The sequence below is a fragment of the Malania oleifera genome, chromosome 7 (assembly GCF_029873635.1).
Source record: "Malania oleifera isolate guangnan ecotype guangnan chromosome 7, ASM2987363v1, whole genome shotgun sequence".
Classification (NCBI taxonomy): domain Eukaryota; kingdom Viridiplantae; phylum Streptophyta; class Magnoliopsida; order Santalales; family Ximeniaceae; genus Malania; species Malania oleifera.
In genome coordinates, this window is record NC_080423.1 from 3,714,421 (window position 1) to 3,740,191 (window position 25,771).

General features: G+C 37.2%; 1 protein-coding gene across 1 annotated transcript in view; it reads right to left on the reverse strand.

Annotated features, from left to right (window-relative positions):
- The window catches only part of LOC131160063 (uncharacterized), a 36,724-nt gene that overhangs the window by 3,090 nt on the left and 7,863 nt on the right, over positions 1-25,771 (reverse strand). Inside the window, exons 4-7 of the mRNA XM_058115379.1 lie at positions 18,191-18,276; positions 11,517-11,934; positions 11,316-11,416; positions 10,901-10,967 (exon numbers count right to left, since the gene is read on the reverse strand). Of these exons, the coding sequence (XP_057971362.1) occupies positions 10,901-10,967; positions 11,316-11,416; positions 11,517-11,934; positions 18,191-18,276 (672 nt within the window). The remainder of the gene's footprint in view (positions 1-10,900; positions 10,968-11,315; positions 11,417-11,516; positions 11,935-18,190; positions 18,277-25,771) is intronic.

A 25,771-nucleotide genomic window follows, 5' to 3' on the forward strand; every position in this document is an offset into this window, starting at 1 on the left:
AAAAGGGAACCAGTGGGGAGGCCAACCCAAGTACAACTTACAATTCAAAATATCAAAGAGATTACAAAAGGAACGTACATCCTTATTAGAGTTGTCAAAGTAAACTAAGCAGTCGGCTAGCTCTAATTCCATGTCAAAGTATTGTGTGAATGGCCCAATGGTTTGGCCTTGAGTTTTGTATATTATATATAGACTTTACAAGAATGCTATAAGTTCTAGCATGATTCTAGCCCTATACATGTAAACTATAATTTGACAAGCCTTATACATGTAAACTAAATATATGCTAACTATACAAAATAATGAATTGAGAAATAAGAAAATAATTGTGGGCTGAAGTAAGGAAAGAAATCTTTTGCTGTTTGCTGTTCCGTTGACAGCCCCCCTCAAATTGATGTGGGTTGATCAACAAGCATCAATTTGCTACTTAGGAAGCAATTTTGATGACGAGTGAGAGCCTTGGTGAAGATATTTGCAATTTGTAATTCAGTGGAAATATGTGGGAAGAGTGATAACACAAGCTTCAAATGCTTCACGGATAGAATGACAATCGACTTCAATATGCTTCGTGCGCTCATGATAGACAAGATTGGTCGTGATCTGGATAGCACTCGTATTATCGGCATGTAGAGGTGTAGGATCGGTCTCAGAAAAATGTAGCTCAGTAAGCAAACCTCGAAGCCAAATAATTTCAAAACAAGCAAGAGACATTGCCCGATATTCAGATTCTGTCGATGACTTAGAAACTCTGTCTTGCTTCTTACTATTCCAAGAGATCAATGCATCACCTAAGAACACACACCAACCAATGCTGGAGCAACGTGTATCCGTACAACCAGCCCAATCAACATCGCTATAAGCAACAAGGCGAGTAGAATTGCCTGTAGGGAAGAATAAACCACAGGAAGAAGTGCCCTAAACATAGCGTATGATCCTATGGACAGCAGCCAAATGAAGATGACGACGAGTCTGAAGAAACTGGCCAACTTGATGTACAGCAAAAGAAATGTCTAGTCAAGTAATGGTGATATAGACAAGACTACCCACCAACTTCCGGTATAAACTGGGATCAGCAAGTAAGTCACCCTCCTCTTTGCGAAGCTTGAAATTTAATTCCATGGGAGTACCAACAGAAGTACCCTTTGGAAGTCTAGCTATAACCACCAAGTCACTAGCATACTTATGTTGACTGAGTGAAATACTAGAGGGACTACGATTCACCTCAAGACCAAGAAAATATGTGAGAGACCCAAGATCTTTCATATGAAAGTACTCTGAGAGATGAGTCTTGAGTTGAGCAAGTAAAGTAGAATCGAAACCAATAATCACAATATCATCAACATAAACCAAAAGAACAACAATACCCATGTTTAATTTACGAAGAAACGATGAAGTGTCATACTTGCTCTGCTTGAATGAAAATTGTAACAAAGTGGTGCAGAATTTATCAAACCAGGCCCTCGGAGCTTGTTTGAGACCATAAAGAGAGCAACGAAGCTTACACACATAGGAAGTTGGAGAGGGAAACAAGCCCGGGGGTGGCTTCATATAAATACACTCTTTAAGATCTCCATGAAGAAAAGCATTTTTGGCATCCATTTGATGTAGTGGCTGAACACTGGAAGCAGCAATAGCCAAAATCGTACGAACAATAGTCATCTTAGCCACAAGAGCAAAGGTCTCTTCATAATTAACACCATATTCCTGATTATTCCGAAGTACAACATGGTGAGATTTGCAACGATCCAAACTTCCATCAGATCGGACCTTGACTGAGTAAACCCATTTACAACCCAAAGGAACAATGGTGAGAGGACAAGGCTCAATGTCCCAGGTGTGATTGGCCTCTAGAGTGGCAATTTCTTCCTGCATAGCTTGTCGCCAACAATCATGCTTGGCAGCGTGTGAGTAGGATGTGGGAATATCTAAATTGTACAATGCAGCAGTATGAGCTAAAACAGAATTGCCAGAATTGGAAAAGGGAAACCCATACCTATCTAGGGGTACAGACACTCGAGAAAAGCGACGTACCAAAGGTTTTGGAGGTGCTGCAACTAACTGAATATGGAGCATGGTAGGATCAGATATCGGATGAGCTACCAAAAGAGACTGTAGGTGGGAGCATCGCGTATACACAATACCTGGTTTAAAACAAGAACTGACTTGATGAGGATCCAAGAACTGCTCCTCAAAGGAGGGGAGAATCACAGTAGAAAAGGAGGGTACAGAGGACACAGGAAAGAAATGTTGATTTTCAAAGAAAATAATATTCCTAGAAATGCGTGTGCGATGTAATGTAGGATCATAGCAAACAAAACCCTTTTGACACACATTATATCCCAATAATGCACATTGAACAGATTGAGCAGATAATTTATGTCACTCATGAGGAGGTAAATGAACAAAACATACACAACCAAAGGTACGGAGATTATCGTAACTAGGTTGCTTAGCAAACAAGCGGAAATAGGGAGACTCCACAAGTAGGACTTGAGAAGGTAAACGATTAATCAAGCAAGTAGCAGTTTTCAGAGCCTCAACCCAGAACAAGGATGGAACAGAGAATTCCAGCAAGAAAGTACGTACCACATCTAGGAGATGACGATTTTTGCATTCAGCTACTCCATTTTGTTGGGGTATAGCGGGACATGAACGTTGATGAATAATACCTTTAGAAGCCAAAAATGCCTGAAACTCAGTAGACACATATTCACCACCAGAATCTGTGCATAATGTCTTAATAGAAGTAGAAAATTGATTGTCAACATATGCTAAAAACTCAGTCAAAGTACGAAAAGCCTCGGATTTAGAGCGAAGAAAGTAGACCCAAGTTAATTTGCTATGATCATCAATGAAAGTCACATAGTATTTAAATTTTTCATGTGAACTAACCAGGAAGGTCCTTGAACATCACTATGGATAAGATCAAAGCACTAAGAAGCTCTACTAGCATGCAAAGGGAAGGGAAGAGTTTTGCTTTTACCAAGTTTGCAAAAGGCACACTCAAGAGATAAAAGAAGAACATTCTTTATTACCAAGTAAACCAGAGTTCAATACATGAGATAAGATCTAAGTATTGGGATGGTCTAAACGACGATGCCACACAATACTAAGATCTGAAACATTATTACAAGCAAAAGACTTAATAGAAGAAACTGGAGAACATGCTGGACCAGGCAAAAGTAGTGGAAACAAGCGCCCCACTTTAGGTCCCTTCGCAATCAACTCCCCTATTACCTAGTCCTGCACAACACAATCATTACCAGAAAAATTAATAGCATAATTGTTATCAACTAATTGACCAATAGAAATAAGATTTGAGAAAAGCTGAGGAGCAAGAAACACATCAGTGAACCTAGAAGGGGCATCTCCGACAGCAGCTATTGGCAAAAAACTGCCATTGGAAGTCTGAATAGCAGATTTACCAGCGTAGGGTAGTGAGATTATTCGTCACGTTATTAGAGGCTCCCAAGTCCACATACCAGAGTTTAGTAGAATACCTTGGAGCCTCATTGCTGATAATACCGAAATTAACATCTGTTGCACCATTTCAGGTGTGTATTAATTCGCTGTAGGAGGTGTAGGAACAAAGGAGTCACCTTAAGAAGAGCCAGGGGCCACAAAAGCCATTGTGGGGGGGTACAATAATAGAAGTCTGTAATGCCTATGCCTAATGATTCTGCGGGCAGATACGACAGTCTTTGATAATGTGACCCTTCTTCTTGCAATAAGAGCATAATTTCTTGGAACAATTAGCAGCGATATGCCCAAATTCTTTGCAACAAAAACACTACAAGGTGCTAGAATGTGCAGGCGGTCCTCGTTGTTGAGCAACATAAGCCACAGGGACAGACCCTGAACTACCATGAGATTGTGCTAGAGTAACTTGAATACTAAGCCATTGTTCTTCACGAAGTAACTCACCAAAACAAACATCAAGAGAAAGAACAGGAGAGCGATTCAACAGAGACGAGCGAACAAATTCATACTCGGGGCGGAGTTTCATAATAAACTAATCACGACGAATAGTCTCGTGAAGACGTTGAATAATGGGAAGAGAAGCAACAGGAACATCCGCAATAACCAAATCAAAATATTCGTTCCAAAGAGTCAAAAACCCCAAATAATAGTCTTGGATGGAACGATTGTCATGTTGAAACATGGCAATCGCATGCTCTAACTGAAAACGACGGGTACCGTTATCTTGATGATATACTGTTTTTAAATAAGTCCACATGGGTTGAGCGGTGCGATAAGGTTGCAAGTTGGGGACAATATGTGGCTCAACTGAGCCAAGAAGCCAAGACATAATCCGAGCATCAAGCACAACCCATGAATGACAAGCCGCTGAATCCTTGGCACCAAGCACAGCCCATGAAGGACAAGCTACTGACTCCTTGGATTTATCAAGATTGGGTGCACAATCTGTGCCATCAACATGACCCCAAAGATTTTTTCCCTTCAAGAAAAGTTCAAATTGAAAAGTCCACATAGAATAATTGTTACCTATAAACTTGGCACACATAGGTGCGGAGTCCATGCTAAATAAAGGAGAAAATCAAGAAGCCCAAAAAAAAAAAAAAAAAAAAACAGACTGTGCCGAAAGAAAAAGACTACTAGAAAATCTAGAAGCCTAAAAATTCGAAGGGGAAACTTGCTTTGGCGAGAATCACAAGGACAGAAACCTGCTGCGCCGAGACAGAGAAGCACCAGAAACAGAAACAAAAAGCTCTTGCCTGCACTAAAATAAATGGCAAACTAGAAAACCTATTGTGCTAACAGCCACAAAAATACCGAAAGAACAAAGAACAAAAAAATTATAGAAGAGAAAAAACAAAACCACAACAGCCACAAAACGAGAGACACCTCCGAAACCGAGAAGACAAACAAATTCGAAGGGGAAAAAAACTTAGCAGTCGGCTTGCTCTAATAGCTTGTCAAAGTATTGTGTGAATGGCCCAATGGTTTGGCCTTGAGTTCTGTATATTATATATAGACTTTACAAGAATGCTATACATAGAAAGTAAATAAGTTCGAGCATGATTCTAGCCTTACACATGTAAACTATAATCTTTCAAGCCCTATACATGTAAACTAAATATATGCTAACTATACAAAATAATGAATTGAGAAATAAGGAAATAATTGTGGGCTAAAGTAAGGAGAGAAATCTTTCGCTATTTGCTGTTCCGTTGACAAGAGTTACCACTCTACCAAAAGGATTCAGTTTTTCAACATCTATCTTGATCCGAAAAAAAAGAAATTTCCTTCTCTTTTAAAGATCCTTGTTAGATTACCATTTTACCAACAAGCTTAGGCTGTTAGGTTTGGGACCAAGAATCCCCTGCTTGTGCAGCCTAATCGCATGTGGAGAGATAATCAAACAATAAATAGTATCCATTACACGGAATAAAATAATTTTTAACCACCACACAATAAATGCAAGCAACAAGACTAGAACCCAAGACTTCCTAGCAACCATATCTCCAACACCATCTTAATCAACCACTTTACCCAAAAGCTTAACCTGGCTCTGGTACCATGTTAGGTTACCACTTAACCTAAAAGCTTAAGCTAGGTTCTGGGTCAACAATGTACACAAAGCTTTTACACTTCTTGTATTTCTCTCCCTCCAAAAAATCCAAAAAACAACAACAACAAGCCTTAATTCATTTGATTTAGAGCATTTTCCTCTTCTAAATTAAGAGCTATTAAATTCTTCCTCACTACCTCATTCCAAATTATTTTAGGTCTACTCCTACCCCTATTGATACCAAAAAGCAATATTTAACTCACTCCTCCTCACAAGTGCGCTACTAGGTTAGTGTTTCAAATGCCTAAACCATCTAAGTTGGGCCTCCCTTATCTTATTTCTACCAGTGCTATGCCTAGTTTATTGTGCATATGTTCGTTCCTTAATTTATCTCTTAATGTTGTACCACTCATCCACCTTAACATTTGCATTTTGAAAATTTTTACTTTTTGTACATATTATTTCTTAGTTGCCCAACATTTCGATCCATAATGCATGGCTGGCCTTATATCTATCTTATATAACTTTTTTTTTTTAATTTTAAGGTATTCTATGATCAAACAACATGCTTAACACACTACTCCATTTTATCCAACCTACACTTAACAGAAAAAGAAGAAATTTTATCAAGGACAAGATAGAAAAAACATCAAAAACAGTATGAAAAACTAAGAATTAGATATCGTCCTAATCACTAAAGAAATTTAAAAAAAAAAAAACATGAAACATTAATTTTAAAAAAATAAAAATAAAAAACATCAGTACGATAAGGCTTAAACTTAGAATTGTCAAATAAGGAAAAGACTAAAAATATAAGATTTATTCGCAAAATTAGAGTAAACGAAGTTAAGTTTGCACTAAAAAAGATGAAAAATGGGAAAGCTATGGGACCAGATAACATCATGCCAAATGAAGTTTGGAAATGCTTAGGTGATAACGGAATTATACGGTTAACTAATTTATTTAATACAATTATAAAAACTAAGAAAATGGCAAATGAATGGAGGAAAAGCACTTTAATACCTATATACAAAAATAAAAGAGATATTCAAAATTGTAATAACTATCGTGGAATTAAACTTATAAGTCATACAATGAAACTATGGGAAATGGTAGTTGAACAAAGATTAAGGTTAGAAACGAAAGTCTCAAAAAATCAATTTGATTTTATGCCTGGGAGATCTACCACAGAAGCTATATATCTTTTAAGAAAATTAATGGAAAAGTTTAGGGAAAAGAAGAGGGACTTGCATATGATATTTATTGACCTTGAAAAAGCATATGATAGAATACCTAGGGAGTGGGTTTTAGAAAAAAAGGGTGTATGTAGTAGGTATACTGATGTCATTAAGGATACATACGATGGAGTAATGACTAGTGTAAGGTCTATTGATGGAGAAACTAGAGAATTTCCAATCACCATAGGTGTACATCAAGGATCTGCTTTGAGTCCTTATCTTTTTGCTTTAGTGATGGACCAATTGACTAAGGGTATTCAAAAGGAGGTTCCATGGTATATGTTATTTGCAGATGATATTGTATTAATTTATGAAACTAGGGACGGAGTAGAGGCTCAGTTAGATTTATGGAGAGAAGCTTTGGAATTTAAAGGCTTTAGGATATGCAGAAATAAGACAAAATATATGAAATGTAATTTTAGTAATGATAGGAGGAATATTAGAGACAAAGTTAAACTTGATGATGAAGAAATGAATAGTACTTGTAGATTTCGATACTTTGGATCTATTATGCAAGCTAAAGGAGAAATTGAAGATGATGTAATGCATAGAGTTAAAGCAGGTTGGGTAAAAAGGAGAAGTGCTTCAAGTGTCCTCTATGATCGTAGAATACCCTTAAAATTGAAAGGGAAGTTTTATATGACAGCTATAAGACCATCTATGCTATATGGATCGGAATGTTGGGCGACGAAGAAACATAATATTCAAAAAGTAAAAGTTGCCGAGATGAGAATGTCTAGATGAGTGGTATAACATTAAAAGATAAATTAAGGAATGAACATATTCGCGGTAAGTTAGGAGTAGCTCCTATAGAAGATAAGATAAGGTAGGGACGACTCAGATGGTATGGATACTTGCAACATAGGCCGAATAGTGCACCGGTGAGGAAGAATGAGTTAGTTACTGTGGGGAGCAGTAGAAGGGGTAGAGGTAGACCTAAAATAACTGGGGAAGAGATAGTACATGAGAACTTAATATCCCTGAATCTATTAAAAGAAATGGTTCATGATCGCATAAATTGGTGGAAAATGGATTCATATAGCCGACCCCACCTAGTGGGACTTGAGGCTTGGTTTTGTTGTTGTTGTTGTAGTACGACAATGCTTTCAATCTCACTGAACATCAGTTAAGCAACAGCACAAACCTGCAAAGATGCAAGAAAAACTATTTTATCCTAAAGCAGCCACAAAAGCAAATATAGACCCATAAATATCCAAGCATTCCTCTCTGACTGGAGAACCCAAAATTGCAGCAAACACTGCACAGATCCACACAATCCCCTCCTCCTCATGTATCCCACCCATAAAAGATAAATTAAAAACCATCTAAAGAATTTGACCACACCCACTGCTCCTCAAATAAATAGAGAAGTGAATTCCACGCAGTCCAAGAGTGAAGCATTGTAGAAAAAGAAGAGAATGAGATTCACCGCTATTCCAAGCAAGAATGTGAGCTGAGGCACTAAAAAGAAATGCTTTCATAAACCTCCCAGGCAACAGAATCTATGAATTATCTTCTTTATTTTTGAGGAAGGGGAAGTGGATATGCAAAATGTTCAAATATACTACTAAAAAAGCCACTTGCAATGCGTGTGCTTTGTTCTTAGCTACTTATAAAATAAAATGACTTTGAAGAGAAAGGATTAATTATCTACTTCTCCAACAAAACAAGAATTCTTGCATACAAAACAAAAAGATAATCAGAAAAGAGCTAATAATCACAATCAAAAAATTTAATCAGGTATATTACAAAAAACCCTTGCAGTTCAGTATATCTATCCAGTACCTTCAACAGAATCTGCATCTATTTTCATCTATAGAAGCAAAACATGATTTCCATAACCCCAAACATACTGGAGGACAAGTGAAATCTTCAAGCACATATGAGGGGTCTTCAGAAATGAGATCTCATTAAGCAAGATGATCACAAATCTTTCTCAAGTGTGAGTCATTGAAATATTGCAAAAGCTGGAGAACTTACAGAATGGGTAGGTATTTTACATGTTAGGACAATCCAACCAGAAAAAGGGACTCAATGGAGACAAAGATGTGGAAGGAAAGAAGGCAGAGGCAAAGATCCACATCATGACAAGAAGGAAGAGCATGTAATGGAAGGGAATTGTCAAGAGTTCTTGAGCTTGAAGATTGAACAGTATGGAGTAGACTTAATGAAAATGATATCACAGAGACAAGGAAGTTACTAATGGTAGGACAATAACAGTGTTATCCTTAAAGCAAACAAAAATACCCCAAGAAAACACACATTAAAACATAAGGGTCTAATTTACTAGGAGACAACTGATGGCCAAAGAACAAACAACTGATGTGAGGAGGTAATGAGAACGAAGGGTCTTTAGGTAATAGGATTGAGTATGGTATTTTGACGGTAGCATGTGATCACAGCATCAATCCAAACATTCTGGGTACATTCATTTGGTATATCATGGTGTGGGTGGTTTCCAAAATATTTCTGTTTTTCCATTCAGCAAATCCATTTTGTTGTGGGCTGAGAAACAAAAAGGGATAAGTGAATCATTCAGGGTACTCATATATGTGGTAAAAGAGGTGCTGAAATCCTCTTTAGCATATTCACTATGAATAATTTGAATACATAGAGTAATTTGAGATTAATCTCAGAACAAAAGGCTCATAAGATAGTGAATAGCTCTAAATAAAGCTAGGTCATTCTTAAGTGATCATCAACAAAGGTATTACAACACCAGAAACCCTTAGAAAGAACCCTTCTAGGAACTCACGCAGCTTAATGTACTAACACAAAAGGACTGATTGAATGTCAATTGACACAGGAAGCAAAAGTGGCATGATGATGCTTTCCCATCTAACAAGTCTCACATCTAAAACTAGAGAGAGGACTCAAACTAGGAACCAACTTCTCTAACTTGTCCAGAAGGGTTAACCAAGGCAATAATGAATCTAAAGAGGCGTGACTACAATGATGCAGGTAGTAGATGAGGACAGCAAATCGAAATCGTACTTTATGTCCTTCACCAATTGTACTCATCTTCAAATCCTAAAGAACAATAGGATTAGGAAAGAAGTTGATTGAACGGTTCAAAGATTTTTTCAGTTCACTAACAGACATGATTAAAGGGAATTTAGGAATATACAAACTAAAGGAGAGAGAAATAGACTAAGTAGGATTTGCAGTACTTATCCCACATATTATGGTAGTAGATCGATCTACAAGGGTAGCATGGAGTAAGGCTTCATAATACTAGAGTTTGATAAAATACAAGTTATACTTGTCATATGATCAATTGCAGCAGAATTTAAGACCCAAGAAGGTGGCAGCAGAATCTATGACCCAAGAAGGTACAACGTACTGGACGACAGGCCATAGGTTTACCTTTATGAGCAAGAAATGCAACAGGAAGAGACGCCTGCTGAGATGCATGATATTGAAGGAACTTAGAATACCTTTCCTTTGATACAGATGCAGTGTCCAACAACCGAATGGTTGGGGGGATTTGTTGTTGTAGCATTAGCAACACAAGGGGGCTTGCCATGGATATTCCAACGTGAGTCAACTGTCTGATAACCACATCCACAATTAGTACACTTGCGTGGTGTACCTCTCCCACGTCCATCTCCACCATCACAATTTCCCAAACCACCTCATGAGCCTTTATTATTACCAAGTTGACTACCAAGACCATTAGTCACAAAGGCAGCTCTATCAGGTACCAGAATTTGGAGTGACAGAACTAGAGCATCTTAAGGATGGGTTCCATAGGAGGCAAGGAGCATACAAGAATAGACATCTGCCAAGGTAACTCAGCACTGACAAGAATCTGAAACCGACTGGCTTGCACGCCCTTATATGCCTGCTGGATAATGATGGATTATAACCTTGCCATCTTTTGTAAATGTCATAACATTTGATGCAAATCAACAAGGCTCATTTTATATATAACGCACCTTTTGAAAGAAAAAAAAAAAAAAAAAAACTGAATCACATGGGAGTAAACAAACAATTCAGAGGGGAGCATTGTCATCTCTAACCACCTCAAACAACTTTCCTCTATCTTTAAAAATTTTTTAAAAATAATATAAAAAATAAAAGCTAATGGAAAACAGAAACTGAAACATATCATATGTCCTCATTGTACCTGAACAATGCGCACTTTGTTGTTTTCTCGCGATATAATCTTGCTGATAGCTAAATTTGGAACAATCCTGCAAAAAAAATTAGCCTCACAAGAAAATACAATCTGGAAAACAGGTTCTTGGTACATTGGAGTTGGTCAATAAATATATCTAAACAAAATCAATTAAGCGTTATTTTGTAAGCACATATTGCTTCTATTGCTTTCTTAAGGTTGTTCTAGTAAATTCCTCAAGGGCCTCATCCAGTGGAACAAAATGATGAGCATAAAAATTTTCAGTGTAGGGAATGGGACGATTATTCCAAGAATTTCGGTTGCACCCCAAAAGTCTTACTCAAAAGAAATACTTAAAAAGTCTTTCTTCTTCTTCTTCTTCTTCTTCTTCTTCTTTTATTAAAAAAAAGCACAAATTGCTTACTCAGGAAGCCTTTCATAAGCAGTCATGACATTCCACACTTCACGAACAGGAGCTTTTACTGTAATGGTAGCAACAACACAGCGATGCACGCCTCCATTTTCCTTCAGCAGAAAACCATCTTATCAATGACAGCTAAAAACAAAAGTGGCTTTCCCTGCAAAAGGAAGGGCATGTGAAAATAGTTTAGTGTCAATCAGTTACCAATAGTCCATCAAATCTTCGAAGATGAACTTCATCCACCATACAATGCCTATCAAGTTTGCAAAATTTTCCAAATATACCCCAGTGAGTACTCAATTCAGTAGCTGATGGATGCAAGGGGCCAATACTAGAGCTGGCATTATCCTTCTTGAACTTTCCAAGAGATAATTTGTCCTTCTCACACACATTACCATCCAAGTTGACTCCAGAGGAAACATGGACAGCTGCAGATGTTGTACTTAAGAAGCATTTTGTACTTGGCATTTTATAGTTCTGTTCAAAAATTATTTCAGCTCTACTAGACAAGGCCTGAAGATTCACTGGAAGATCTGATCTGATGATCCTTTCTAAGAAAATGGTTGGAAAGTTGAATCTTGGTATGACATTGACTTCATATGATAAATTTGTTGTTGTTGACCTACAAACATAGTGATTGAAAATCAAAGAATAAGATAATAACTTCAGCATAGCAATATACTACAACTCTTTATGTAAGACAAGCAAATGAAAATTTTTATGAGTGATAATGAAAGTTCAACCACTTAGCTTAGAAAATTAAAACAGGAATAATGTAACTGCTTAAAGAATGAAAATAAACATAAAAGGTTGACCACTTGCTTTTATCACACTTCATTAATGGATTAAGTTTTAACTTCACTACTGTTTCCTATTTAATACTAACAGTATGAAATATTTGGGGTACTTAACAATATAGACCAAATAGCCCTCCAGTAAAGAGGTGTGAATGGGTGATTTAGTTATTTGTTAGGGACAGTGGAGGGGAGGGTAGACCTAAAATAACTTGGACCAAGATAGTAAGGATTTGACAACACCTCAACTTTCTGAGGTTATTTCGCTAAATCTGTGGAAAAGAAGAAGAGTATTCTATCCCAAAGCAATCATAAGAACAAACTTTTTCCATGAAAAATAAATGATACTTTCCTACCAAATTCCCACAAAATAGCAAAAACCACACCACCACAATCTACTAGCATACTCACTCCTTCCAAATCCTCCAAAAGAACTAAGCAAAAAACCTTCCACCATTATGGACAAAGCCAACTCATGCAATTGAAAATGCAAAATAAGATGTCAAATTGTCTCAGATCTCTCATAGAGAGCACACAAATCTGAAGATAAAGCCTCGTACGATCTCCTACTCCATAGCAAATTGATGGTGCCTACTCTATTAAGAACTCCCAACCAAATAAATGCCTTTATTTTATAGTGAATGTTTAGCTTCCAAATACTACCATGAAGGGATAGGACCAGGAAGGGAAAAAAAAAATTATCAGAAAAAAAATTTACAGAAAATATTCCTCGAAGCATCCAAAAAAGCTCACACCATAAATCCCTCCTAAAAGGGCAACAAGCATCCAACAAATAAAGCAAAGATGAAAGTTTCTCAGCCTCCTAATCATTAAAATTTCTACAAAAATGGAGATCAATCACCAATAATTAACATAAAGAAGAACGTTAAGTGTTGTGAACCATGTGATGATGAAGAGACGAAGAAAACAAATAAAAAACAAAAATTCACCCACCCAAACATCCTCCCAAAAGAAAATATAAGAACCATCTGCCATTTTATACCTAATGAAAGGAAAGAACAATAACTAAATTTGCAAAATAAACTTCTAAAGGCTCTCACATGTGTTTCTGATCCCCATAGTAATATCTCCTATTCTCCTACAAAGCCAATTTTACTTTTAATCATTTTGTGCCGAAGTACCTTTACCTCTGAGGAATCACCATAACAGTTTACCCATGTTCTTAGGCACTAACAGACTAGGTTACTGAGAACCAAACCCGCTGTCATCTGTAAACCTACAAATGACCTCCACACTAACAAAATAATCTCTCTCCTCATCCACATCGAATCAAAGAAAATCCTGCATAATCTTCTTTCTCTTACCTTTACCTACTATCCTAACTAGAATCCTAATCAAAGGGGAAAAATAGAGTAATATTAGCAAGTCATGCCTGAATTAAAAATAACACGATCTCCTAAGGAGAGCAAAAGTTCCAAAAAACTGAAGGCCTAGCATTACTACCAAAAGGAACACCCAAGTTACTCAAAGGTCAAATCAAAACACTGTTGCAATTGGAGGGCAAACCCCGGAAACGAGATGGGATCGAATATCCAAATCGCCCTGACTGAGTGGCGAACTCAATATCATATGAAGTCTGATGTAATATGTGGATTACTTAAAAAAAATCAATGAAGTCGCTACTAACCTATTTATTCTAGGTGCTGTTTGAATACCTATTTAACATACTACTAGTTCATTGGTCATTAAACTACATCTAGGTCCAAAGGAAACTAGTAGTTAATGGTCTGTATTACGAGGTTCAAATTCGGGAGTACAGTTATGCAAAGGGAAGATATTAGCATCCCTTCACACCCTTCTAGTGGACGGTACCGGATTAACCTATGATTACTTTCAAAATTCACTGATCAACATTTTAATTCTTCTATTTATTCATTTACTTGACCTTTAAATATTGGACAGACCTGCAAAAGATAGAGACTATCCACACCTTAGGATCCCCAAAAGCATGCTAATGACACAAATCCCGAAGATCATTTCGAGGATTATTTATTTGATATTTTCCCTTATTTTAAAGTACTCATTACCTCACCTTTAGCTACCAAAAGGACTTGCATAAGACAAAGACCTCCTACCTCCAAACCTCAAAGGCATGCAAAGACATAGCCTTTGACACTAAGGGAAAATTCTTTATGATTTTCATTCAATAGTACACCAAGATAGGCAAGGAAAATAAAACATTTAAGCAAACTCACAGCAATACAATTGATATCACAATTCACACAAAAATTACATGCAAGGTGTGCACCATAATTCTAAGATTCTAATAGAGCAACTAATGGAAAGATTCAAAGTGATTATGTTAGAATCTCCGCCCCATAGGTGACAATCAAGGACCAAAGAACCCCAATTTATTAAATATTCCTCATAGGGGTGGTGTACACGCATACAAACACGCACTCATAAAAAAAAAAAAAAGGGGGAAACACACATTCATTCGGCAAGCAGGGTACACAGTAAGCAAACAAATAAAAAAAAAACTACCGAAAATTACCAAAACTGAGAAAAAATGGTCCTAGAATTTCCTAGAAAATTTTTAAAAATTTTTATTATTTTTCAGGAATTTTCTACAATTTTTCAAAATTTATAAGGGATTTTCTCAATTTTTATTTAGTTTTTAAAATTTATATTTTTTTATTTCTTTGGTTCTCGGAGTCAAAAATATCTCACATAATTTTCTTTATTTTCCCTTTTTTTTTTATTTTTCTGACTTTTCTACCATTTTTTTCAATTTTTTTAAATTAAAAATTAATTAAAAAAATGGAGCGGTTCAAGGGAGAGGAGAAGAGGCGGGAAGGATCAGGGTCATGTTAACCCGAGGCACACGGACTCGGGTCGGGTTTGGGTTATTGGATCCAAGTTGGGCTTACTCCGATCCAGGTCTTGTTGAGCTAGGGCACGCAAAATCGGGTCAAGTATAGGTTATTGGATCCAGGTATTTGGGTCCAATTTGGGGATTTGGATCAAATTGACTGGAATTTCAGGGTCAATTCATTTGAGTTCTTTTGAATTTTTGCAGGGTTTTGGTAGGGTTTTGGGGTATTTTGCTTAATTTGGGGTCTGGTTGGGGGAATTTGAACGCTCTGTTTGGGGAATCTTAGATTAAATTCAATGTCTGCTTGGATGAGATTTTGGGATTCTGATTGGGGATTCGGTTGTTCCTAGAGATACTAGGGCCATATCAGAAATACCAACTTGATTTTCAAAATCAGTTTCAACTTTTCAAATTGCAATTTTCACAATCAAAACAAATTATGCACTGGTTCAAAATTGGTTCAAAATGAGAGAAAGCACTGGGGTACTAACCTCTTGGGTTTCCTTGGCTTCTCCTTCTCTACTGCCTTAGCTTTATCTCCTTTCTGCAGCCTTCTTGCCTTAGGAACTTTGCACTGCTCCCTTCTATTTTCAATCAGAGTCTTTTACTTTTCTTCTTCACTTCTTTCTGATCTCTCAACGGTTTTTCATAATCTTCCCCAATTCTCGTTTTTTAGTCTTTTTCCAGCCCCCCTCTATGTCAATCCCCCAGCCCCCTGAATTTAGATCTTCCACTCTTATTTATAGCCAAGCTAGTGTGGGAACTAGCTCCATGGGAAAAGTGCAAAACGTGGCTGGCCATGGGAACCAGCCACAAGGGAAACTGAAGCATGGGGAAGGGGAAGGGGAAGGGGAAGGGGAAGGCCTGCGTGCCTTGGCTGCCATGGGGAACATCCGTGGGAGAGGCTGTCAGCTCCAAACAGAGGCCTCCAAATTGGGCCCCTGCTGCCCCCAGCCCAAAATTGGGCTTCAATTCAAAAGTCAGGCCCACAATTGGCCTTAATTCCCAAAATTTGGCCCAAAATGGGCCCAAAATTCTTTCTATGAAACTAACATTGGAAATTCTTCTCTTGTTATTATGCAGGTAATGAAGAAGGCCCAATGACAGCAGCCCAAGTATGAAGACCCAATTTCATTTTGTATTTTCTTGAAAATTATACTTGTAAATGCATATGAATGAGTGACAATTTGTACAAAAATACTAATTAATGAAAACTCATTTCAGTGTGGTGAAGCTGAGACAACCAAAACAAGAGGCCGACTAGGTAAAGACCTTAGATGGCACGAGAACAAACTGACTAAGAAGCATTAAAATTAAAGGAAAAAAAAATCAAAACCCCTTAAATTTTTACTATATAATGGCCAGACAAAATGGAGTGTCTACAAACACGACAACTTGTTAAAGAGGCAAGTTCCCAAAAAGCTAAAGACCTAGCATTACCGCCAAAAGGAACACTCAAGTCACTCAAAAGGCCAAACCGAAATGCTGCAATATGCTAAGGAAGCAATTTCTAAAGATCTTTCCATACTTGAATTTATAGCAAAAGTACTGCTTTTCCTCGTATTTGTTTTCAAACTAGACACTCAAAAATCTGTAAAATAGTAAGCACATTCAAAAGGACTTCATATGATCAGACAGAAAAATATAGTATCATCTGCATACTGTAGCATGAAACTCCTGAAACACCTTTAACAAGTCCACCCAAATGGCATCCCAACAATTTTGAAAAAAAAAGTAAAAACATAAAAACCAAACTAGATTAAACCCATTTGGACCTAGAGCTTTCTCCTTATCCATACTAGACACAGCCTTCTTAATCTCCTCCTCCTAAAAGGTCTCCCTGACCAACCTGACATATTGTCAGAAATAGAACACCAATCCACCCTCCTCAATCATAGGCCAACAAGAATTCTCTTCCTCGTAAAGATTCCCAAGGAACTAGTATTCTCCTCCAAAATATCAGCTCAACCCCCGAGAACATCATCCCCATCAGATTCCAACTTTTCAAGCACACTCTTCCTACTCCCACCTTCAGCCACCCTTTAAAAACAAAAATCTACTACTACAATCTCCCTCCTTAGCCCACTTAAATCTAACCTTTGGTCCCTGGCTCATTTCCCCCTTCAACAATTAAGCCTAAAAATCATTCCTCGGAGAAACCCTCCTACGAGCTATGTCCTTCGAAATACTACCAACTCTCACAAACGATCAATATCCTCCATATCCTTCAAAAAATACTAGCCTTTTTAATCCTCACATCACAAAAGACTTCCTTACTCCCAACTTTTCAAAGCTGCTATTAAAGCTTGATAAGTTGATGTACATTGTTGGCCCACAGCCTAACAAATTTAGCTTTTTGGTCAATTGGTGATCTAACATGGTATCAAAGCCTAGGTTCTAGTCTCGTTGCCCACACTTACTGTGTGGTTGTTTAAAAAAAAACAATATATATCTTATTCCTTGTAATGAGCATTATCTATTTTGTTTCTCTCTCCATGTGCAATCATGCTGCAAGTGCAGGACAGCTTTAAAGCTTGATTAGATGGTATACATTGTTTGCCCACGGCATAACAGCTTAAACTTTTGATCAAGTAGCAATATAGCAGCTACGTTAAGAGCTTTCAACCTCTTGATAAATCTAAACCCCTCCCAACCCTCACTTAAGCTACTACCCCAAGATTCCTCAATGAAAGACAAAAAATAAGATGAGAAAGTCATATATTTCCAAATCAGGACGGTGCAGAACTAATTGAAACTGAATTATGTTCACCAAAAAAGGGGGTAGAAAGAGAAGCCTTTTTTTTTTGGATAGCACAGAAACTTTTCTTTTTCTTTCTACAGAAATCCTCATAATGATTCCCCAGAGTGTTAGATAGATTTATTAGAGCTACTAAATAGTATATGATTAATTCCTTCAAAATACTATAAAACAATTAGTTGCTTTGGTAAAATGGAAGCTCAAATGTCAACTGCCTTATGTTTTACTTGCAGTTGTCAGATCAAAGAGTACACAAGGACTGGATCTATAGGTTAATAGGAAGGTTTTAATTGTAAATTTTTGCATGCATGTTTCCAGCTTCCTATTGTAAATAGCAAATACCAATTCAAAAATCAAAACATGAAAGGGACCAAACATAGAATGATATCTTCAACAACAAAAGCCATCCAAAAATCAAAACATGAAAGAGACCAAATGCAGAATGGCATACAATAAAAGTTGAAGTTCAGACCCATAACATGGGTTCTACCTTTTACCAGATCTTATGCACCATTTGCCTTCGAACTTCTTAAAATCACCATCAACCATAGAAAAGTGGAGCTCACGATCATTAAACTGAACCATGAGCAATCATCTTAAGTAACAATTAATATACAAACTGTTATGAATGACGCACAAGTAAAAGCTGTAAATATAAGAGTTCATTTCATGGAGAAGAAAGCAGTTATAACTGACGAAGACATAAACCTTCCTAAATCTAACATGGATTTCTGAAACCAAATTTAATTTGGAAATAGATACTGCCAGCAAACAGTACGTGCAAGTGGCAAATTATTTGCTGACATAACTATTGTTGTGAACCAGTAGATTTTTAAACTAGAGTTTTACCGTTAATTTTTATATGAAGATAAAAAGAAGCAACACCCTCACATGATGTAGTGAAAGTAAGCACAATGTCACATCAAACAATGACAGCCATTAGGGCAACAATTTGTGGCACACATGCTAGAAAAGGAAGATCTATATCACTCTTAGTTTGAAAAATAAAATTTTCAAAATTAAATTCTTAGTTCAAAAAGAAAATGGAAAAACTGACAGTCCTAGAAGGACAGAAATTTTCAAAGCTGGGTTATTCGTAAGTGAGCAAACACCTCATAACAGAAATAAAAAACTAGTTGCGTTTGAGAATAACTCAACAATTGACACAACTAAATACCTCTTCAAGAAACCAAATTCAAATAAACTTTCTTCAAGAATTACAAGCCAAAGGAGGATCAGAAGTCCGCGAGGAAACCAAAAAAACAAAAAGAAGCAAATAAGGAAACCTAATATAAACTAAGAAAGCCCCTTCTTAAACACTTGAGTAGGGGAAAGGCAAGAAGCATGTGAAATCTAGATATACATTGTTGGCCCATCACTTAACAGCTTAAGCTTTTAGGTGAAGTGTAATCTAACATGGTATCAGAGCTACAGCTGCCAAGAGGTTCTTGGGTTCTAGTCTTGTTGCCCACATTTGTTGTGTGATGAATAAAAATTATCCTATTTCTTGTAATCGGTGTTTTTTTTTCTATCACCCGGAATTCCAACCTAGACAAGCCCTTTAGACACCCACAGGCAACACCAAACCGGAAAAGGACATGACTGGCCCCACAACTCCCTCCTGATAAATCAAGAATTAGCCAGTTGTGCAGAATTGAACCCAATACCTCCTATTACTAGGAAACCTTGCAGCCTGCCCAGGTCCACTCGAGCTAAACCTTGCAACCCTCTCAATAATCAGTGTTATTTATAGTATTTTTATCACCATGTGCAATTGGGCTGCACATGCAAGGTAGAGTTAAAGCTTGATACACATTGTTCGCCCACAACCTAAAAGCTTACGTTTTTCGGTATAGTGGTAATCTAACAAAGGGCAATTAAGGGGGGGAAAAGTCCTTTGGCGAAATCATACTCAATGATCATAACTGCCCCTGAGCCCTACCAAGCTCTAACACTTCTCCTTAAAAGTAGTAGTCTTGCACTCTTACCATGCTGCCACTCAGTTGCATCAAGTTGGGCAATTGGTGCCTCTCTTTGATAGAATGCGACACTAGAAGAGTTTAACACCCTATAAATAAAAGAGTCCTACTGTACCTGTATATGCATTCCAATTGCAAGATCACACCACTTATTCACTGCCCCTAGCTCTAACGCAATGCAAATTTGCTTCATTCATTATTTGCAGCCATTTTAGCATCCAGACTCATGCACCACTCTTACTTTTTCTTGGAACTTCACTCCCATTGCTTTACTAACCGTGCTGTTGCCTTTAATGGTCAAAATTCTGATAATCCCAAGCGATGGGAATCCAAGTGCAATGACTGAAACTCAAGTGATTTAGATGAAGCAACAACTGACCAATTTCTTGGTTCCCGGTAGCATCTATTGAGGGATAACTCTGATCTTATGAAATCAAGAACCACAAAAAACATCACCCTGATTATGTTTAAGAAAACCTGGATAGAACCACTTATCTTGATATACACCATACTTCAATTAAAACACACTAAAAAATGTTTACATGATTATAATTGAGAGACTTCGTATGGTCAACTAACATATCCTGTTTTCTTTTTCAGGATGAGAGATAAAACTCTTATTAGAAGAAAGAGAGCAAATAAACACAATGATGACACATCTGTCATAGAAGCAAAAGCAAGAAGTGGCCCCTATGTTATGTGGCTGTAATATTTTGTTACAATTCACATGAGCTCCCTTGCTGCTCAATGGCTCAGTCAACAAGGCCCAATAACCCAGTGACAAAAGCCAAAAGAAAAACCTCCAAAATAAGAATAAATTCAGCATGGACAGAACTAGCCCCTAACCAGAGGTAAGGTTGTCCAACCATCAGTATATTAGCAAGAAATCATACTCCAGTAGTACTGTCTCTAGGAGATCAATCAGCCCCCAACTATAGACAAAGTAAAGGTCACGAATTTCTCTCATCATGGATGGAGTATCAAGACCCAACAGGCCCTCTTTCACCCAATGAATAAACATCGGAAGATTCCATTCAACATAAAGTTAGAGGAGGCATCTCCCAAACCTTCCAAGGTGCAAAGAAAGATTTCAATTTAATTTCACTGACTTTTTTTTTATAAAAAGAAAGATGTTATTTCACAAAAAAGAATGTACAAACAGAAGGATAACAAAAGGGTTTTCATAAAAAATCATGATTCTTGTGAGGTCAACCATCAGGGAAATAATGTTGGTTTGCACAGGGGGGGTAGGAGACCTCAAATAGTAATTCAGGTACATTCAGGGTTTACACTCATCAGAAAGAAGAACTAATGGGTGCTGAAATGAGGAAAAAGCTTGAATAAAAGCGAGCTACTTCTGCTGAGATAACAAGAAAAGTTTTGAGGACAGATGCAGGAGGTAATTTTAGCATACTGGAAGAATCATTTGGTTAGAAGGGTGCGACCAGTGAGGGTTTGAGTAGCTGCAAGGGAAAAAAATTGGGGAGATTTTTCAGATAATGACAGCAGTGTGGACATCAGTGATTTTGATTGTGATGAATGTTTGCTTTTACATGAAATTTGGGAACAGTATGGCTATGTTTCTGATTCATCTGATAAACTTGGGGATTTTACATATGTGCCACCTCCTCCATTGGAAAGATTGGAGGGAATTAGTATTTTTGAAAATGATGGTACGGAAGAAAAGCAATTGGGAAAAGATGAAATTTTGCCCTTCCCTATAGAGAAAGTTTCTGCGGAAAATCTTCAAACTCATCATTTGTTGGATAAATTGTGTCTGCACATGTCAGATTACAGAGGAAATGAAATTCAGATGGATGCTGGCAAATCTAAGGTTAAGAAGGGTCAGAGGGAATTAGCAAATTTGTAGTGTTCAGTGAATTATAATGGGAAGGGTTTAAAGAGGGGTTTTATTGGGTAATGTCTGTGTAGTTTTATTTTTATTTTCTATTTTTTGTTTATTTTTGCTTTATTGAGGAATCCTTGTCCTTGCCTACGGTGTAATTTCTCTTTCTCACTCCTAACACATCTTCTTCTTTTATCAAAAAACAGAAGGATAAGAAATCCTACTACAATTAAGAAAAGACCAAAAGAATAAAACGCACAATCAATATAATAAAGCCCTCCAGTCCTGCTGTCCAACCTAAAAACACATCCCCCAATAACAAACTGCTGCAAAAGCCCATATTGATGCCAGCATCCTGCCCCAGAGCAAAGATACAGTCACACCTTTTTAGTAAAAGTGCAGGCATTCAATTCCAACCAGATCCACACAAAGCAGCAAACTCCACACAAAATCGTATTGTAAGAAGAATGCCACTAGTACACAAGCAACCACCAAATTAAATTTACTGCCAAAGAAGATCAACAAGAAAGTGATTCTTCAAAACTCTTAACTACACGTTTGGTACGTAAGAATGGAATGGAATTGAGAAGAATGGAATCGAATATACCACTTAATTTCTCCATGCTTCCCATTTAAATTTTGATTCCATTCCTTTACTATTTCCATTCCATCCACAAACCAAACATGATGCAAGGGGAGTACAGCACACTGCCATGCATTAAAACATGATGACTCAAAGGGATACCCCATTAAATCTTCTGCCACAGAAGCTCACAGAGAAGCCAATGGTATTATCCACTACATGATAGCATCTAAGAGAGATGTTTGCTGGAAAGATTGGTTATGGAAGCTTCAATGAAAATCCAATTTAAACGGTCTTTATTGCAGTTGACAATCCCATTTCAAATTCCTTGAAAGCATATATTTTTGCTTACGTACATTAGAGCACGTAAGTCTAGCATGGATAGTTGGACAACCTGTTGAACATGGGAAGATCAATTCAAACTTGAGGACTTCCAACCTGGAGAGTTTGATGGAGGAGCATCCTGTCCAAAATAAAGACCAAAACAGCCAGAATTTACTTTCATCCAGAGGTTGCAGTACACTCTTTTAAGGGCTTTTATATGTTTTTTTTTATTTTTTTATTTGGGTTACTTGATCCAAGTCCTTAGTGACTTTACTAGCATGTGAACTTTAAATAAGTGGAGGGATACAAGGAGAAACTCTGAAGATAGGCAAAGAGTTGGATTGTGGGGTTTTGTAGAGGCTATTATAAAACCCCCTGAGGAGGACCCTTTACCAGTTTTTGTCAGAATTTAGCAAAAAATTTCAGAAACGGATTCTCTCCTGGACACAAACCATAGAGCTCATCTATTCCTGATCCTTCTTCAATTCCCTAGCATTCTTTCACTATTTCTGTTTTTGCTGCCAGAATTCAATATTTAGCCACTGGACAGCAACTTTTACTGCAGAGCACAAGATCACCGAGTACATGCACAATCAGCCTTTTATACAATTTTGATTTACAAGAAATTACCAGTAATAAGGAGTCTACAAGTTTTTTTTTTAATTAAAAAAGTATACATTAAAAGGGCATCAAGGAGATGCCAATCCAAAGTACAAGAAATCAACCACCCTGTAGGATGTCACAAAAATAAAAAATTACATTAAACAAATTTGCTAAAAGTCCACTATGCCAACCAGTAACCGCAGTAAACCACTGCTCTTTGGCTGAACTGACGTGTCGAGATTGAATTTTTGAAAACTCTTCTGTTCCTTTCTTTCCACACACACCAAAAAATTGTGAGAGGAATGAGAAACAAAGCCTTCCTCTTTTCCTCTGTTGCCTAAATCCCTCTCCAGGCCCAGAGCTCCCCTCCAACAGCTCTAGCAGTAACCCACCATTGTCCAATAAAAGTCAAAGCCAGATTCCAAAGATTTCTAGTCCAGGGGCAATGGAGAAGGATATGGTCTACTGATTCAGCCTCAGTCACGCAAAGGGCGCATCTGTTGGCAATTATGAACCCCCTTCTCTGCAAGTTGTCCAGGGTCAAGATCTTACCATGTGCTACTTCACAGGTGAAAAAGGCAACCTTATTAGGGGCAGCTGTCTGCCGTTATAAGGACCAAGGGGAGTGAATGTTGTTCGACTCCCAGATAAAAAGTTTCCTGTAAAAGGGTCTGACAGTGAAGAACCCACTTCTTGTCCAATGACCAAACAGGAAGGTCATGAGTGTTTTGAGGTTGGATCTTGTAAAGATGACTATAGAAATCGGTGAGCTGGTGAAATTCCCAATCTTTCACATATCTATGAAAGGGGATATTCCATAAACACCCCTGAATTGATGCTTGAAGGTGCTGACTAATGCAAGCATCTTTATCACAAGCAATATTGTAAATGTCTGGAAATGAGACACTGAGATACTCCAGATAACTCCACACATCATGCCAAAATAAATATTACCTCCATCCCCCACCTGAAATCTAATAAAGGAGAAGAAATCATTCCAGCCTTTCCTAATGTATTTCCACACCCCTGCGCTGTGTGGTCCTCTGCCAGCCTGTGAGTTCCACCCATTTTTCTAAAGCCCATATTTCAATGCAACAATTTTCCGCCAACGGTGATCTTTCTCAGTCATGAATCTCCTAAATCATTTTCATTCAACCATTTTGAAATGAATATCGACACACTAGCAGTACATGCACATGCGTATGTATAGTTTTAAAAATCAGCCATGACATAATGGTATCAGCGGTTTCTGAGATTGTTAGGGCAATATCTTCGAGGTTATCAACCAATACAATCTGTTACAGTACTGCAACGGCCATTAAGGACTGTTACAGGCTGCTACAAGCCATTGCATTATCATACTGGCCATGAATGACTAAAATAGTTGTTAAGAGTCATTTTTCTTTTGCATTTTTTTCACTCTTTTCCTTATACTAAAGCTTAGAAACTCATTTTTGACTTGGTTTATTTTAATTCGCAATTTTTAAAAAATTGTTCTTTGGGTTTAATCTCTGTGATATTTATATGTATTTCTAGCATTCAAATAAACCTAACTTCCTCTCTGATTAAACGTATATATTTGCTTATTGCAAGTTCTTTCATTTTTTGTGTGTGTTTTCTTGCACCAAATTTGGAGACAAAATATGTCCTCTTGCCTTGCATTTCTGTTCTAATGAAATATGAACATTCTATATTTTATTTTTCTTTATATTTATTATTACTTAGTTTAAAGTTCACTTATAATCAATAGGAAATGCATGCTTCTTCTTGCCAGTAGCAACTAAAGCAACCAAGATGGCATCCAATACTTGCAGTATATGTTATATTTAAATTGATTAAATTTACTGAAGATCATTTAAAGCACTAGTATGTACGATTCTAGGATCAAAACATGGGAATCTATATGATCTTAACAAGTTTGAAAATGCAAAAATTGAATTCCCTGACACAGTGTCCATAAGTAACGTCTGCCATGACTCTGAACATTGCGGTATGACAGTTACCTTTACATGAACCATCTTTTCAAACCATGTGAGTATGTAATTATCCAATTACAGATAGCGAACTATCAAAATGCCTTCATTGTACGGTTGTACCCTAATTATAGGCACGAACACATTTCTCTGTAATCCAGAAAAGTAGGGTTTAAGGGGCTGGTCAAACTTGATTTATACCTTTATATCATTCAAACAGCCATCATTTAAGGCAGCAAAAGGAGTTAACCTTAGTTCATGGAATAGAAAAGTGATCCTTAGTTGGGTTAACCCAGATCAAGAATCATATAAAGTGTTCGCTGGTTAGGTAACCAGATCCAGAATGATATATGATAGCACTGAAACGGGAAAAGCCATAAGAAGAAGCATAGGAACACATTTAGTTGGCCCTTTGGATGAAAACCCACATGACCACAGGCCCACAAGGATATACAGGGTGAGTTTGCCAAATCAACAGAAATTTCTCCTAAACTCAGTAGCCTTCCCTGTTTCTTTAATATGGTAGTTCGAATTGCAGCTGTGAATATGTGTAATATAAACATAATTACTTCAAATGACATAAGGGCAGATAATCATCCACGATTTTCATTTCAACTGCTCACTGAAAGCATGTCCTTATAAAACTTGTGTTGTTTAAGGTTTGACAAGATACATAAATTTTCATTCTTCAATGTGTAAGCAAACAAAGCAAAATGAGGACGAGGGAACTGCATAGCCTGAGTAATACCAAATGCAATTTCAG